Raw genomic sequence first — 14038 nt, 5'->3', positions numbered from 1 at the left:
TTGTAGCTGAGCTCCCCAGGACTTGTCTTGAAAAGAGGAAGCCAGGAAGAATACTGGCAGATTCTGAAATCTAATTCCTCACAGGTGGAAAGGCCTTCCTCTGCTTCTCCCATGTGACATCGTCACTATCCATTGTTTCTTGGATATTTGCAGATCTTTCTGTGAAGTTTATCAATGTAGTTGTGGGTTCATTAATGTAAACAACTATTTTAGGCCCCAAAGGGCTTTCAATACCCTTAGATATATAAATACTTCTTAAGTTATACTCTTTTAGATATTTATGAAAAAAAGGTGTTTTACTGCTAGAGCTTTAGTTACAGTGTTTTATTTTTATTTCAACTAGCTAGACAACACTTCCTAGTGAGCGTGTCTCTTTGTGAATAGCTAGTGAAATGGCAGCCCCATCTGCATACCTAAATTAAACACATTCATCTACTGCACAGATGAACTTTTAAAAGCTGTAGAAGAGAGCAAAATTATTTCACTAATTCAGTATTTTATTTGTATCAAAGCATCTTAACTGAGTCGAGTAATTTCATCATTAAGACTTTTAGAAACTATTTTATTAATTGTACTACTAGAAATAATATTGCACAGGGAGATAACTTGGAATTAATTTATTGAAGGCTTTATACAAGTATCTTTTATATCCACTTAGGTACAAAACTTTTGTAAGAAAGATAACACTTTTATTGCATTATAATTTCATATTTTACAGGAGTCATAATGCAAACCTATAATATATACATGATGCAACTAAAAGGCAATATAACCACTAGAAGATTCAAATGTAAAACTAGGATTTAACAGGCAAAATACTTTATATGGCTTTTAATGGAAAATAAATGTTTAGAATGATTTGTTATTGCCCCATTTTAGTCATTCCTCAAGTGAACATAAAATGATCTCCATTTAAAATGGCACATGTTGTCTAAGTCAATGTTGTACACATTCTGTAACATGTATATAACAGGACTTGTGGAATTCTTTAAATATATGTACATATATACATATGTATAGATTGCAATATATAGTACACAGACATTCTAATACCCCTGAACATTTTGATTACAAGGTTTCTATTACAAAACTACTTGAAAAGTTGGCATAACTTCTTGGTATTGAAGTTCAGTCCTAAATACACTCTTTACAAAAAATTGAATAGTGGTCCCGCACTCATACTTTATATTACAATGAAAACATTAGAAGGTATTTACAATCATTGTTGTCCTTTGTTTCTGTGTGAAATGTACAGAAGTGAGAATATTGTAGGCAGGCCTATTTGTTAGGTTTTTCTACTTGTTCGTGTTTGTGTAGGTTCCAATTCTCTTCTTTGGAGTTGTTGATTTCAAGTTGCCTTGTATTACTGCTGCTGCTGCTTCTTTTGGTGTTCTGAGAACACGGGGCGGCTTTACTTCGAGGAACAGGAAGAAAAGATTTAACTCGTGAGACACCCGACTCAGTCTTTGATTTACTGTCGCTGCATTCGGTAGTTTGATGGCTGCTGGGAGGATGGGCCTCCTGCGAGAGGAGAGGAATGGAACAAGTTTACCTTTGCCACCAGCTTCTCTTTCACCTGTGCTCACTTTCCATCTCTGTTTCTGAGCAAACATGTAGGAGTTTCTCCCTAACCACCAGTTCTCATGAAAAATTACAAGGTAACAGAAGCTGAATCATAAACGCCAGTAACTTACTGCTTGGACCTTCATTAGGCCTTTGCTGTTACTCTAAACTCCCAAACACAGCAAGCAGTGAGTCAACTGCTAACATTAGCAGAACTTCACACAATGCCAGGCTGGAGGAAATCACCGAATTACACCAATCTGACCACTACTTGTGGGCAGCTCTACAAATTATGTCACCTCGGGTAACTCACTTTTCCACTTTTCAACAAATACTTTGAGTGCTTACGACAGATGCGTACCCACAGCCTCTTGCTGTCTGCCAACCAGCTAGAAAGAGAAATGTCTGCCTTTATGGAGTTTACAGTCTAGTGAACTAGGCTTCTGCTCAGCAATTCTGTGATTAGGTGGCTCAGCATTTTTGTGTGTGGTTAGGTGCAGGCTCTTCTAGGGTTTCACAGCTCTTCTGATCGCTTGGTCAGAGTCTGCCATTTTCCCTGTGCAGAACCAGAGCTAGACAGGTAAGATATTTGCTCAGCATCAGCGTGAGGAAGCTGGAGCTAGACCTCAGGATACTTAACTTTCCTTGCAGTGTTTCCCCCTATTGTATGAGGTTCTGCAAACAGGATAAGAAGCCTCCTCAGCTAACTGTTCTGAAACAGTAAACACTGGTTATTCTCTCTCTTTGACAGTAACAACATACTCATTAAAAGTTTTAAAACTAGACTTCAACAGGGAAAACAGAGGATGTGACTTTTAGTGCAATGGAACTGAATTCAAGTAGCATTTTTTAGTTTGGTCTAAAACACCAGCAAATCCAACATACACACAGTGTTCAGAAGACATAGCATGATATAAAATGACAGTGGTGAGCGGGCTTAAAGAATCAAAAATATAATTTTGCTATTATTGTTATACTTCCCCAGGCAATCATGGGGCTACTGTCAAGGCTCAGGAGGAGGAAAGGAGACACTGTATACTCTCTCCTGGTCTGTTCTTTGGCCTTCATCATGCGAGCAAGAAAAATGCCCACGAGTTATTGTGGTTGGCATGTCCACACTGTATATAAACAGGTTGGAGGAGAACACAGGGCATTCTCTTGGACTTAGTGTGGGCCACAGAGGATCACAGTTGGGAGATAAGAACAGAACAAGAGCCAGACAGACACTGTGCTGCAGGAAAGAATGATTTTCTCCACACCTTGACAGTGAAGCATCTTCCTCAAAGCAGGCGAGTTAAAGGTGGATCACACTTTTCTTTAATACAGAAAACTTTAAAGTTTTGGACAAGAAGTTTTGGACAAATGTTGGACAAGAAGAAAAGGGAAACATGAAGGGAGATGGGATTGTGACAGGTGATAAGGAGGAACTGCTCTGAGGGTGTCATCCCTGGATGAACATGAGAAACAGCTTTCAAGTCTCTAGGTAGCGCCTTGGAACCCAAAGCTGGCTGAGGTCAGGCACTGGGGATCAAAACCCAAACTTCAAGTGGACTTGATTATGCTGCCAAGGATGAGAACTTCTGCTAAAGTAAGTTAGTTTGCATTTACAGAAGAAAACATTTTGTTAGTACTTCTATCAAGTGAATGTAGTTGTTGCTTCTAATTAGAAGGTTGTTAAAGGAGTTACACCATAGCACACGTCGAAGAGAATCTACTTGGGATGGATAATGGTGGCTGCAAGGCCCCTTTCCGGAGACACAGCAGCCGGCTGGTTAAAAAGGAGAAAATTATTTCAGCAAACTCACAGTGCTCTTACCTCTAAAGGGGATTACTTCCTGATAACAGAAGAAACTGGGCCCAAGACCAAGAAATGCTAGTTATCCCCAGGATAGTAGAACCTGCCTGCCAAGTGAAGGAGACTGCGCCCTCTGCTGGTAAATTCTGAGAAAAATATCCTCTTGCTAAGGAGGAGCTCCTGTCTTTAGAGGTCAAAGAAACAGAAGAGAAAGGTGACACCCACTGTCCTAATAAATGACCACGGGCCCTGCATTAGTTCAGATGGGATACAAGGACCACTGTCTTCAAACTTCCTTTAAAACAAAGTTGTCTGAGTTGCTCAGCGCTTATACTACTTCCGTACCGTTTTTATGGACAGTATCTTACTGCAGCATTTCAACGCGATCTTGTCATAGAGATAAGGTCACAAAAATGTTTCCAACAGCAGCAGTCAGTCTCTTCATGCAGTAAAGTGACTCTGCGCTGTGGAGGAAGTGGCTCATTGTTCTCACAGGATCCTTTCATCCCCTGCCACGAAATACATTCTACAAGGAATCTGATAGACTGGGCCAAGTGGGCCAAACAATGGGCTCCGGTCTCTGCTCAATCTACACTCAGAATAGGTCATCTTATATAGATGATGAACAGAGACTTTACAGATGACAGACAGCCACCGAGCTAAGTACTTTCCAACCAAAATGCTGAGTAATGACACCAGGTCACTTTTAGAGGTCATGCTCACTTAAATACTCTGTGTGCTGCTCTGTGGTTACCAATGCGGAGTGGAGGCAGGACAGTGAGCTTGCGGCCCTGCTCCTCCTCAGTCATCACGTTATGAGTTTAGTGAGGGACTCAAGCTCTGAGGATCTCCACCTCCGCCTTCTTCCCTCAACATGGACAGCTCACAATTTCACACCTAACAGCCCAGCGCTGAAATCTGATACAGCAGTGAAAATAGTCGGGTGGAGCTCAGAGCTACAGCAGGCTCACTTTAGCATTCTGTCTTCTGAGCCCCAACTGTCTCACACACAAGTCTTCCTAAGCCACCACAGGAGTAGTAGATGAGAGCAGGATGTGAATGGCAATTGGCATTGGACAGCAAACCGCATATTATTAAGTGCATCTTTACTAACAAATGGGTAAAAAATTGTTTTATATTTCTGTCTACCCAAGGATACCACACTGTCTTGGTCACTTATTAACCAATTGATAAAAAGCCAGTGCCACAGTCAAGGAAGTGATTTCAAGAGTGAGTGAAATCGATTGGAATCTCAAGTCTTTTATTTGCTGTTCTCCCTTGTTTTAAAAGGCATGTAATGAGTATCATGGCAGGTTAGAAAATTAAGATTAAAATGAATTTTTGAAAATAGGTCAATCTTTATTATTCAGACTTCTTGTAATGACCTCAACTTTTCCAAAGTGCAAGAATTCTTAAAACTTTCTCAAATGCAAGGCAATACATTTAAAAATATAATAACCACAGTGAAAGATGCTAACACTACTTGTAATTGGCATGTAAAAATGAAAAGCAAAGGAAAATTTTTAAAAGACACCTAAAATTTTGGGAAAAAATTAGAGTATCAAATAGATTGGAAAAAGCAATGTTAAAACTGTCACCTGAACAACATCATCTTTTTACCTTAATTAATGAGTACTTTTACCTTTATCCTAACTCTGATTTTTTTAGGGGTGGTTTAAAATTAACTTCATGATTCACACTGAAAGAAGATTTGTGAAATCATTTCCACAATCACTCCTTGTCCTATTTTGAACAGAAAAAACACTTACCTTTGGTGACACTGGCATTCTTGCATTATTAACAGTTGCTGAAAATGCAGGGTTGTTTCCTGAATTATCAAACATCCTTAAATCATCCCTGGAATCAGCAATCTGGAAAATATGAAACTTACAAGTCACATCTCCACAGTTACAGTGGGGACACACCCAAAGCACAGCTGACTGTCACAGGACAAAACCTAGAGAAGCGCTAACTTGACCCTCAGGAGCACTACACAGCACACCCCCAAATCCTGTACTGTTCATGGGAAATACGCAAAGCTTTAATGTGAAACTGACAGCAAGTACATGAGAACTATTCTCTAAAGGAAAGGAGTTGACTAACAGTTGAAGAGAAGGAGAACTCTGTAGGAAGAAAAAGTCATTTGCTAAGTAGAGGATATAAAATTTGAAAACTTTTAATTCATTATCTTATTTTCTCAGAAATTAAATTCATTTCTACAAATGAAATTCTTACTTCTAGTAATGTTAAATAAGATAGTCACTGGGACTTTCTCCTAGAGATTTTGATTGTTCAAGTGCAACACCTAACCCTTGCAGAGCAATGTGCACAGGTTGTAAGTCTTAGGTATGCAGCCCTCCAAGCAAAAGGCAGTTATCAAGGAAGCTTGGTTAAGTTTTCTGCAGATACCAGAATGCTAAAACAGCTGGAACTTAGCTCTATTTCTATTTTCCTTGAGATTTTTGGGTCACTGGTTCCCATACTTAGGTCTCAAATTTCACCACTCTAATTAAATATAGCATTACCAAAATTTGCACATTTTCATTTATTTTTACAATTGAACATATAAAAACTATATAAAATTTATTCAATACAAGAATTGATTGATTGAAATGACATCTGCTTGACAGATGATCCAAATAGTATATAAACAAGTGCCCTGTCCCAGTGATACCCAGGGAAAACTCCCGAGTGGTTAAAGATCAGGATATGTATTATACAGGGCAATCGTTTTTTACTTGTAAAATGAAGTTTCTATCACTCTGACTGTAATGAATGTACTGTGAAGCTACTGCAATTCTCACTTATTGATGGATGCCTTACATGCCACAGTTAACATCAAGAAAGTCTGAGGACACTCAAATTTGGGCTTATATAAAAAGTTGTCCAAAGATGCTGGTGTCATTTGTGTGGATGCAACTGACACCCTATCTAGGTCTTTAGGAAATAGTTGGAAAAGCCAGCTTTACTAACTCCCTTTTTATATATGGTTTGGAAAAAAGAAGTTTTCAAGCAAGGTAAGTCTCCCTGCTGCTGGGCAGAGCCAGTCTCTGCCCTCACACATTCACACTGCTTACCTTGCTTATGTCAGATTCAGATTTGCTAGAGCACATACTCTGAAGTTCCTTGACAAGATCTGCTTCATCATCGGAACCCAGAGAAAGTCTTGGATCCAAAGTCAAAGTCAATGAGAGATCGTTCTCTAAGGACCTAGCACAAGTTCAGAAGAGAGCTTTTCAAATTAAAAGCACCAACTCATTTCCCAATATGGAAATACAGAGACTGTATCTTTCTGGGGGGATCTGATGTAGAATGGGGAAAGAATTTCAATACTTTTACTACAACAACCCCAAAACTTGAGAGATTAAAGTACTAAAGTAATCATAGGTCTTACCAACTCTTCCTCAAAATTCTTAATAGGTTATAATTTTACTTCACAACGAAATGTACTTAGATAGATGAAAATTCAATTTTTATCTCTCCTTTTCTTCCATCTCTCCAAGCCAGGTTCAGGCTTTTTTTCCTTACAATCTCATCCCTGGGTTTCCTCCACTGTACAGATTCCTTACACCTACCTCAGAGCATGAGGCAGGGATGCATAATGGACCTCGTAGTGTGCCTGGCAGAAATAGCATGAAATGCAGTTTCCTTTACTGCCCTCCTGTCTCTCTATCTTTCCCTCCTCTAATGCTGCAAACTAGGGATCAGGATCCTAGATGTTACTCACAAAGGGACCAGGGCGCACGATTCATAGGACCCACTTGCATAATACCCAGACATGTGTCTTCTCTGATTAACCAAATGATCCTTGATAGCTCAATTTGTACACTGAAATAACAATTCTCTAGAAACAACTGAAACTATCACTATGAATATAGAAATCATGCTGTTTCTGTAAATCTAATGTTAGAAAACTCATCTAAGAGTTTCTAAAAGTAGTTTCTTTCTCTTTCACAATATCTATTTGGATCTTATTTACTTTTTCAGCTTGTTACAGGGAAATAACAGAAATGTTTACAATGTACTGTCAGATATAGTAATGATCAAGCTTGATAAAAAAATGAAGACTATAATGCTTCTACACTTATTCAACAAACTAAATGAAGTCTTTATATTAACAAAGATTAAGGAAGTTTTAGCTATTTTACTTGAAGATTTCATTCATTCATTAGATTTTAGTTTAATGCCAGCATGTGAATGAAATCTATTAGTTTAACAGCATAATAATTATATAAGCTAAGAATGTGGAACATTTAATGAGAGTCACTTGATTTATATTTGAGTAAAATCAGAAAGGGGAACTTACTTTTGCTTTGACAAAGAAGCGTTCCTGTTACAATTCAGCTGTGATATAGTCACATTTTTTATACCTGTTAAAAAATTATAATTTTCAATAGAACGTATCATTATCCCTGCATGTCTAGAACTTGGTGTTTGAATGAAATAGATTATAATGATGCAGTTGTAGAATACAATGATACAGTTCTTGGATTAGCATCCACCTCCTAAGGGGACTCTCCCCAAGACAGTGGCCATTGCCATAGCTTGCAGACACATTAAGGGTCCTATCTTTAAAGATGGTAATCTCCCTTTATCTGCCTTTGTTTGCCTGCTGACATTACTGATGCTGTAATCAAATGTAGTTTTTTGAGCTGTGGGTCTGTTACAGTTTGTGTGGAAGTTTAAACTCTAATAGCTATGTGTTACTCAAAAAATAAACAGGATACAAAGGGCCATGGAAATCCTATCAATGTTTTTCAAGCTGCAAATGGTGATCCATTTAAGAAAAAAAATAGCCTAACACTGTTTGAAAAAAGTATATTAACTGGTATCAGTTACACATATTCAAGTAATAATAGGTTTGTGTATACTGATCATAATGTAAGGCATTTCTTGCTGTTAACCATTTTAAATTGTAATAAAATATGTTTCTAAAATACTCAACTTTATAGACACAATAATACATTTAGACTTCTAAAATTAGAAAAAAAATTTGTGCCAGCAATAATTTCATATAAAGAATTATTCCAAAAAGTTGAATATACCCTCACTGAACACAATCCCTGTACTAATTTTTTATTCATTTTTGCTGTTGTCTGAAAGCAGTGATGAGGATTTTCCCTAACTGCTTTATTAAATGCTGGCCTTGGGCTGTGGACTATGGAAGCTCATACCTTCTGTTTTAGGTCAGAAAAGAAATGGGTTATGTCTACCACATTTGGGAGCTCAAATTGTATTCTATATGCCAAGGGGTTCTTGTGATGGTGGCATTTTTGTTTTGTTTGCGTCCTGCTGAGGGTGGAACGCAGGCCTCACACACTGGTGGGAAAATGTTCTACCGAGGAGCTTCACCCAAGTCTGTGTGGGTCACTTTTTAAAAACAATGGGGTCAAAAAATCAAAATCAGTTCAAACATTGTTTTAATAATCCTATATCCAGTGCAATTATTGGAAATAATTATTATAGAAAATAAAAAAAAGATAAACTACCAGTCCATAAATCATGTTCTGCGTAAAATTAGTTTTTAGAGTCTGTAAATCTCTTTCGAAGTCAGTAAACTCACTGACTTCACAGTAGTACATTTTATGAATCAGACACTTCCATGGTTCAAAAGAAATCATATTTGATATATCAGGTCTAAACAATCACTAAAATATAAATAGGTTTAAAGTCAATTTAACTTTTTAAAATACTTAGTTTCTGAGTTAGACCTATTTATAATATTGCTTTAAATTTATATCCCTTTTATTGATTGAGTCAGCTATAGTGCGAACGCTCATGGTGGGCATAATTCCTTAGCTCCTGACTAGAAGAGAGACTCCATGAGGGAGGGTTATTTCTCCTCCTCCATTTTCACCGCCTCCCACAGAATCTGTCAGAAGTGTGAAACTGACTCACCCCTGAAGGCCTTACATTTGTATCAAATATGTCTTGCCACATATTTTTACAAATAAATTTGGCTTAGGAACAGCCAGGTAAAAAGACAGAATCATGCTGAAGTGCAATTCATTAATTTGATTGCAAACACCAAGGAAAACTAATTTTTAAAAAGCATTAACAAAATATATATTTAATTTTGGGATTCAAGTATGAAAGCAGGGTCTTAAATGTTTTTGGAAATTACATTTTACCGTGTATTCCATGGAAATATGCACTGAAGCATTTAGAAATTTGCAAAATGCACACATAAAACACAAGCCCGTCGGCCCAGGAACCCTGACGTTTAGCGCCACCTCCCTGCGGGCAGCGCAGCGCGGGCCTCCCCTACCTGCGCGGCTCAGGTCCGGCTTGTGGCAGACGGGTGCCGAGAACCGGCAGGACTTCTTGCGAGGGCTGGTGTTCACCTTTCTCCAAGCGCCGCTCTCTCCTTTCTTCTTGCTGTAACTTGAAACTATGGATAACGGGAAACTTCCTCCTTTGAAATCAGCTGTGTGCTGCTCTAGCTCTAAAACAACAAGGATCCCATTTGACTAAAAGGCAGTGACAATGAGGCTTCATAGGATAAAGCAAAGTACATTTCTAACTCTCAGAGACACTGACTCTTCAGAAGCCCGGTCTGGTTGAATACCCTGCTTTTATGAACTGGCCCGTAGCTTACCTGGAGCTCTGGAATTCAAACCTGAGCCAACAATTAAACACAGTTCTGGCGCACAGTTGTGAAATGTCTATTATTTCACTAGTTACAAAGAGACAAAAGAACTCCCTGGAAACAAATTCCAAGGTGTGGTTCCTAAGAGTGTGAATTTCCTCTCCTCCCAGTAGGACCCACATACCTGCCTTGGGGAGGGGACAGCCATGCAGAACAGCTTTATTAAGCAAGATGCTGAGAGCGGCTTTAACCACAGCCTGCTGGCCTTGGCTGGGGTGCTTCTTAGCAGCTGTCTGCCCGAGGCCGGGTTGTCCTTTCACAGAGGCTCCAGATAATATTGCTTCTTGGACTCTGGGTGCGATGACAGCATTCCACAGTTTAGACATCCACCTCGCAAGGAAGATAGGGTCATAGTTAGAGGCCGTCCTCTTCCGGATTATGCGCTACTCCACAAAAGACAGGTTTGAAGACCATGGGAGAAAAGTGCTTCTATAAATATGCTTGCTTCAATTCCCAGGTTGTTTCAGAATAAGTGAAATTATCTAGTACCCAAGTACTCTGAAATTGCCTCAAAAGCACAATGAATTTCAAGTGAAACTCTTTACACATCTGTCTCAATCCTGGAATCAGTTCCTGAGTGTTGAATGAATATATGGAAAAATAAATACATGACAGGGTCTTAGGGAGTCTGGAAAAATTCAGATTTCCTGAAAGTTCATTTTGAAATAGCTCTTTCTCTTCCTTAGAATATATAAGTATTATGTTTGAATATTTCCGAAGTTCAGATTATTACTAAATTAAATCTACCTGTCCTGAGGCAAGGATTTATTGTTGCATATGAATGGTTTTTCAAAGCTAGTAGATAATGGCATAAAACTTTCAGGCATTATAGGAACTACTGTCCAAGTGGGAAGCACTGATCTTTTAGTGAAAGCTTCTCTGTTACTGTCTACTATTATATAAATTAAAACTGTATCAGAATACAGAAAAAAATTTTGGTATTCTACTACAGGGGTCAAAATTATATAGTTATTCCTCAGAGTGTTAAATGTACAAAGATTATAAACTTTAATTGCAAACAAAGGGGGCGAGCTCACACATGGCTATGAGGACAGTAGGGAAACCATCATTCCCAGTGTTTCTGCACATCCTGTGTTAGCTTTTCAGACTTGGAAAACAGAGACTGTGTGCCCTATGGAAGCAGAGAGCAGATCTGTTTCCTGACCAGGATGATGATGTCCTTCAGGACAGAGGGTGCACAGATTGCTCACATTCCTCTTTAGAAAATGGGGCTGGGGTGGTTACCATAGCTGCGATGCAAACCCAGCATCACCTGGACTCCTAAGAGTCACCTGGGGGACCCCAGGAATAAAGGGTCAACGGGAACCATGAAGCCCATTCTGTGGCCATGCTGGGAGTAAAGGGTCTGTGTCTTGGATGCAGCACCCTGAACCACAGAAGGCCAACTGCTGGCTGCTAAAAGGGTGGAAAGTCTCAGCCTCCACAGTTCCTGTCACCCACTGACTGTACTCCTGTGGGAAAGGCCAAAACTGGTTCCTAGGAATCTTAAGATTATGGAGGTAAAAAAGACTTAAGTTTAATTGTGATACTGACGGAGAGAGAAATGATTATATAAATGAATGCAATGTTTTTAATGCAAGAAATTTCTTCCTGTTCCTCTATTAACTGTTACTAAATTGCTTTATCTCACAACAGGGGAGGTATATTATATTCTGTATCCCCTGTTTTTAAAATCTATTTCTGCCAGAAAATACAGAAGCAAATCTAGCAGCTAATAATATGATCCTAAGCAAATGATGGCAAACCTTTTCTTCCATTTCCTTTTGATTTTCTAATTCATTAATTTTATTGTACATATGTCTGTAGCTTTTAAGTTGCACTAAAGAACAAAGGAAAACATAGTAAGTATGTAAGTATCTATGGAGGAGGAACTTTTTCAGTTTAATTGAATGCTGGGTCTTTGGAGGTAGGAAACATAAAACACCTAATGAAATTGCTCATGCAAGACCTTGCCAGAAGATTATGCAGAAAGCCAAACATAGTTTTGATGAATATTTCATAACAGAGGGAAAACTGCTACCTAGTTCTTAGCCAAAACATAATTGCCTAATCAGGCCTGGTGATGCATGACTGTAATCTAGAACTCTGGGAGGCTGAGGCAGGAAGAATGCAGGAAGACTGCAAATTCAAGCCAGGCCAGGCAACTTAGTGAGTCCATGTTTCAGAAAAAAAAAAAAAAAAAAAAATGGGGATGTAGCTCAGTGAAAACATCTTGGGTTCAACACCCAGTATTGCCAACAAAAACCCTCCCCACAACAGTTGGCATAGGACCCAGGCAAGTCCTGGCCATGCTGTGATAGGAGTGCTCAGAACCAGCACGGTGTGTTAATCACAGGGGGTGGCACAAGCAGTCAGTTCAATATTTTCTCAAATACTCCAAATTTATCATGGCTTTACCATAAGTAGTCAAAGAGAAAAAGTACTTACTTCACTGTCGCTTGGGCATGTCCTGGAACTACAGGACAAGACAGGAAATGCTTTGGGCCAAGAAGAGCTTCAGGTGTGCCCAAGCGGGCCAGGCAGGAGTTGAGCTGACGCCAGACACACGGAACCCAGTTGACAATTCTACACGTGGGATCGGAGGACGAGGGCACCTGACCTCTGAACTGCAGAGACAGGTGGAACAGAGGGGCTGGGCTTAGAATGCTGCTGTTTTTCTCTTGCTTTTAAAAGTCCAAAATAAAAACTGATAAAAACTTGAAACTATAAAACACAGGTCTAGCTGAAACTGACTTTATCTTTGCTTGGACTGAAGGAGGGATAGCTGATAACATACTATGAGGTATATTATTTACCTGCTAGGGCAATACATGTTTCTCTCATTTAATTCTCACTGTAAGCCAGAGGTAAACATTTTACTTGAGAGGAGAAATAAAAATATTCCTAAGGTCACAAATGTAACAGGTGGCAAAGCCAAGGCTATTGCATTTTTAATATTAACGTCTAGTTGACAAAAATTATAAATATGCTGCATAACGTGATGCTTTAATATATGTATAAGATGATTAAAGCACGCTAACATATTGCTTACCTCATATACATACTTTAATGATAATAACACTCAAGACCTCTCAGCAGTTTTTAAGTGTCTGATAGTATTAAGTATACACAGTGTACTAGGCAAAAAAATAGCTGAAGTAGTAAAGGAGTAGTTTATCACATTTAAAATGAAGTCAGAAGAATTACTAAGCTAAAGACCATCCTTTACTTCCTTAAGCTTAAGATTTCTGATGGCCTGTGCCCAAATTCATGCCCTGCAGTCAGCCAGGGAAGAGGGGATGAGCTCAGTTTCAGGGGCAGCTGCAAAGGGAGGGGATGGGGTCTTCTGGAGGTCACTTCAGGACTGCATGTTAAGATAGGAGAGCAAAGGCTCACAGCTTTGTCTTAACAGGAGCCTCTGAGAAAGTATTTTTTCGAAGAACACTAAATTATTTTCTTAATGATGATCCAATGAACTACATCTACAGAACACACTGTTAAATATTCTGATTGAGAAAAACCTAATTCCCAATGGCAGAAGGACATTTTCCATGCATAGGATCCGAGGATGGGGGAACCCCTTCTCTCCATAGTGCAGATGTTTATTGAAAATTTCTATTTTGCAAGTTGGCCAATAGTGATTATTACTTGATAGTACATTAAAGGCATGTGTTTCTTTAAAGGCTCTACTAGAACTTCCATAATAAAATCTATGTGTTTATTTCCTTGAAATATATTCATTTAACTTAATCACAGTTGTAGGGATGGTTATAGACCTGCATTTAAAAATGCATTTTGTGTATGCCTAGTATGTATGATCACTAATTATCACTACTAGGAAGGATAAAAGCACTGAAAGACTGTTCTTTGCTTTGTTTTAATGGTGCTGTGGGTTGAACCCAGGGTCTCTTGCATGCTAAGCATGTGCTCTACTACAAAGCTTTAACCTCCATCATAGATTGCATAACCATAAACTACAGAAAAGAATAAATGAAAAGTGTCTTGGGCAAATACAAATGCAAAGCCTTTTT

The 14038-nt window shown here is 38.7% G+C and overlaps 1 protein-coding gene across 8 annotated transcripts in view; it reads right to left on the bottom strand.

Annotated features, from left to right (window-relative positions):
• Positions 1-533: 533 nt before the first annotated feature.
• The window catches only part of Cttnbp2 (cortactin binding protein 2), a 162668-nt gene continuing 149163 nt past the window's right edge, over positions 534-14038 (bottom strand). For 6 of the 8 annotated variants that reach the window (XM_063241657.1, XM_063241665.1, XM_063241660.1 and 3 more), the window contains 7 exons: positions 12456-12634; positions 10132-10337; positions 9627-9803; positions 7665-7728; positions 6436-6568; positions 5128-5229; positions 534-1521 (listed from right to left, as the gene is read on the bottom strand). In XM_063241657.1, coding sequence (XP_063097727.1) covers positions 1279-1521; positions 5128-5229; positions 6436-6568; positions 7665-7728; positions 9627-9803; positions 10132-10337; positions 12456-12634 — 1104 coding nt within the window. In that variant the 3' untranslated portion in view covers positions 534-1278. Of the gene's footprint in view, positions 1522-5127; positions 5230-6435; positions 6569-7664; positions 7729-9623; positions 9804-10131; positions 10391-12455; positions 12635-14038 lie in introns of those variants that run through there. The other 2 variants (XM_063241691.1, XM_063241698.1) reach the window with 2 other exon arrangements.

Source organism: Cavia porcellus, unplaced genomic scaffold (genome assembly GCF_034190915.1).
Source record: "Cavia porcellus strain 051 isolate PalLab524CR breed Dunkin Hartley unplaced genomic scaffold, mCavPor4.1 scaffold_2, whole genome shotgun sequence".
In the NCBI taxonomy this organism is placed as follows: domain Eukaryota; kingdom Metazoa; phylum Chordata; class Mammalia; order Rodentia; family Caviidae; genus Cavia; species Cavia porcellus.
The sequence above is the reverse complement of the archived record's forward strand: the minus strand, read 5'-3'. Positions and strand labels throughout refer to the sequence as shown.